We start from the raw sequence: 2,500 nt of genomic DNA on the forward strand, positions 1-2,500 counted from the left end.
TATCATGTAGAAAAATAGGCAACCACAGAGGCTTTTAATTGAAAAAGATTATCTCATTCATTGAAATGGATAATTTTCTCCAAGTACCATTCCACAAAAAAATAAAAATTACTATCATAAATCTTCAGGATTCTGATGTAATTTTGTCACCTATAGTATGGTGCCAGGTGTCATGTGTGCTTGACATGTTAGTAGTTGAATAAGTGTGAAGTTATATGAGAGGGAGCAATGATTCTTGTGAGTCAAGTGTTTACATTTACTTGAAAAGGCTATAACTCTTCAGTATTGTTTTATAGCATTAGTTCTGTCATAGCACCCTAACTTACATATTCTCTCTGCAGCACCATGTTCTCTAACCCACCACACACAAACTTACCATTACAGGCTAGTGCCTCTTCATCAGAAATTTATTTTATTTTGGAATTTTGTGGCACCCAGTTTGTGAACTCCTGTCCTTTAGCTTTGATGTTTATAGTTACCCAAAGAATTCAAAAGATATGCTATTTTATTTAATTTTTCTTATTTTCTTAAAGATTAATATGTATATATGATATTAAAAACAGTTTATCTTTTTAATGGTTTAGGCTTCAGTGGTTTGGCAGTTTAGTGAACAATGAAAATAGAATCTTGATTTTCAACAATTAAAGGATTTAGAGCATTCACAAACATTAAAAGAAATATGAACAGTGTCTGTATTTTACTTTCAGCTCAAGATTATCATCATTATTTGGTAGCAGCACAACAAGCAAGTCCTCCAACTTGAAGTATGTTGCTCCTAAGCAGCCTCGACCAGAGAGGAGTGACTCAGCAAGTAGTGGAAGCGGAAGTGGAAAGAATAACTCCCCTTCACCAGGCCCACAGCAGTCCAAAACACAAGCTCCTGCAGTGTTGGTTGCTACCCCAGTCCATGCATATTTGTAGTAAGTGCTTCATCATTTTTTTTTTTTTTTCTCTCTCTTTCTTTCTTTCTTTTTTTCAACTTTCTTTATTTTCTTTCCTGAAGTTGTGTGTGTATTTTATTATATATATATATATATATATATATATATATATATTTATATATATATATATATATGTATATATATATATATATATATGTATATATATATATGTATATATATATATATATATATATATATATATATATATATATATATATATATATCTATATATATATGTATATATATATATATATATATATATATATATATATATATATATATATATATATATACATATTTTCACCTATTACAAAGAGGAGAAAAAATATTTAGATCTTCTGCAAGATGTGAAGTTAAATACTTATCTACCTGTTTATATATCTGTCTAACTATATATCTACATATCTGTTTACATATTCAAAGAATATGGAGATAGACAAGATTATATGTATAAAAAGATAGACAGTGGCCTTTATAGAGGGGGGGCAATTTTCACTGCTATCCTCAAAGAAGGACACCTACTATGTTTGTTTTATTGTTTAAGTTCTAATAAGTACATAAATGTAGCAACAACATAGGATGTATGAATACACACACACACACACACACACACACACACACACACACACACACACACACACACACACACACACACACACACACACACACACACACACACACACACACACACACACACACACACACACACACACACACACACACACACACACACACACACACACACACACACACACACACACACACACACACACACACACATAGTGCACGTTAGAAATCTTGGCGCGAGAGGGACCGCGACAAGATTTTTGACATTTTTCAGTAATACCCCTCTAATATCATGCAAATTGATCTATAATCTTGATGTCCAGTCAGCTGATAGATTACTCATCTGACTCCACATTGGTGGTTTCAGATATCACTCAATTACCTCTGGGCAGTGACAGTGAGCAGAATTGCTATGTGCTTTTTTTCGTGAATCGCCTAGCATTTTGCCTGAGTTCTGTTGCTGTTTTTGGCCGGTGTGTTGTGATGGCTGCCTCAAGCTTGGGGACTGATGAGGTATCATGTTCACGTAATCTGTTTTTCATACGTGCCAACAAGTATTTAATAGGATTGTACACCATCCTGCATAAACACATCTGTTTGGCACCACTCAAAGTAATCTTCCAAAATATCACTCAGTAGCTCCAAATATCTGTGTGCATTCATCAAAACATTCCTTGATAGTATTACCAATGTCCCCATTCCATGGTAACCAAAGGCACCCCACACCATCAATATATCTGGATATTTCAGTCCCTTAGATGAATCTCGGGTCACACAGATCACTTTTAGGGTGGTGATAAACTTAGCCATCTCTGTTTCCAGTTACACTCATCATCGCTCCATAACACTCGTTTCCACTTGTCCTCGTCCTACGGAAGATATTTCTTGCAAAAAGCAACCCTATTTTGACTCTACTTAAGGGTGACAATCGGTTTCTTGTGAGTGATGCAGTGGGAAAATTTCATGTCATTGTGGAGCCGTCGCTATATGGT

The 2,500-nt window shown here is 34.5% G+C and overlaps 1 protein-coding gene across 2 annotated transcripts in view; it reads left to right on the forward strand.

Moving 5' to 3' along the window:
• The window catches only part of LOC113818953 (FK506-binding protein 15), a 33,531-nt gene that overhangs the window by 5,433 nt on the left and 25,598 nt on the right, over positions 1–2,500 (forward strand). For both annotated transcript variants that reach the window (XM_070116948.1, XM_070116949.1), the window contains exon 2: positions 708–920. In XM_070116948.1, the coding sequence (XP_069973049.1) occupies positions 708–920 (213 nt within the window). The remainder of the gene's footprint in view (positions 1–707; positions 921–2,500) is intronic.

Source organism: Penaeus vannamei, chromosome 39 (assembly GCF_042767895.1).
Source record: "Penaeus vannamei isolate JL-2024 chromosome 39, ASM4276789v1, whole genome shotgun sequence".
NCBI classification, from domain to species: Eukaryota; Metazoa; Arthropoda; class Malacostraca; order Decapoda; family Penaeidae; genus Penaeus; species Penaeus vannamei.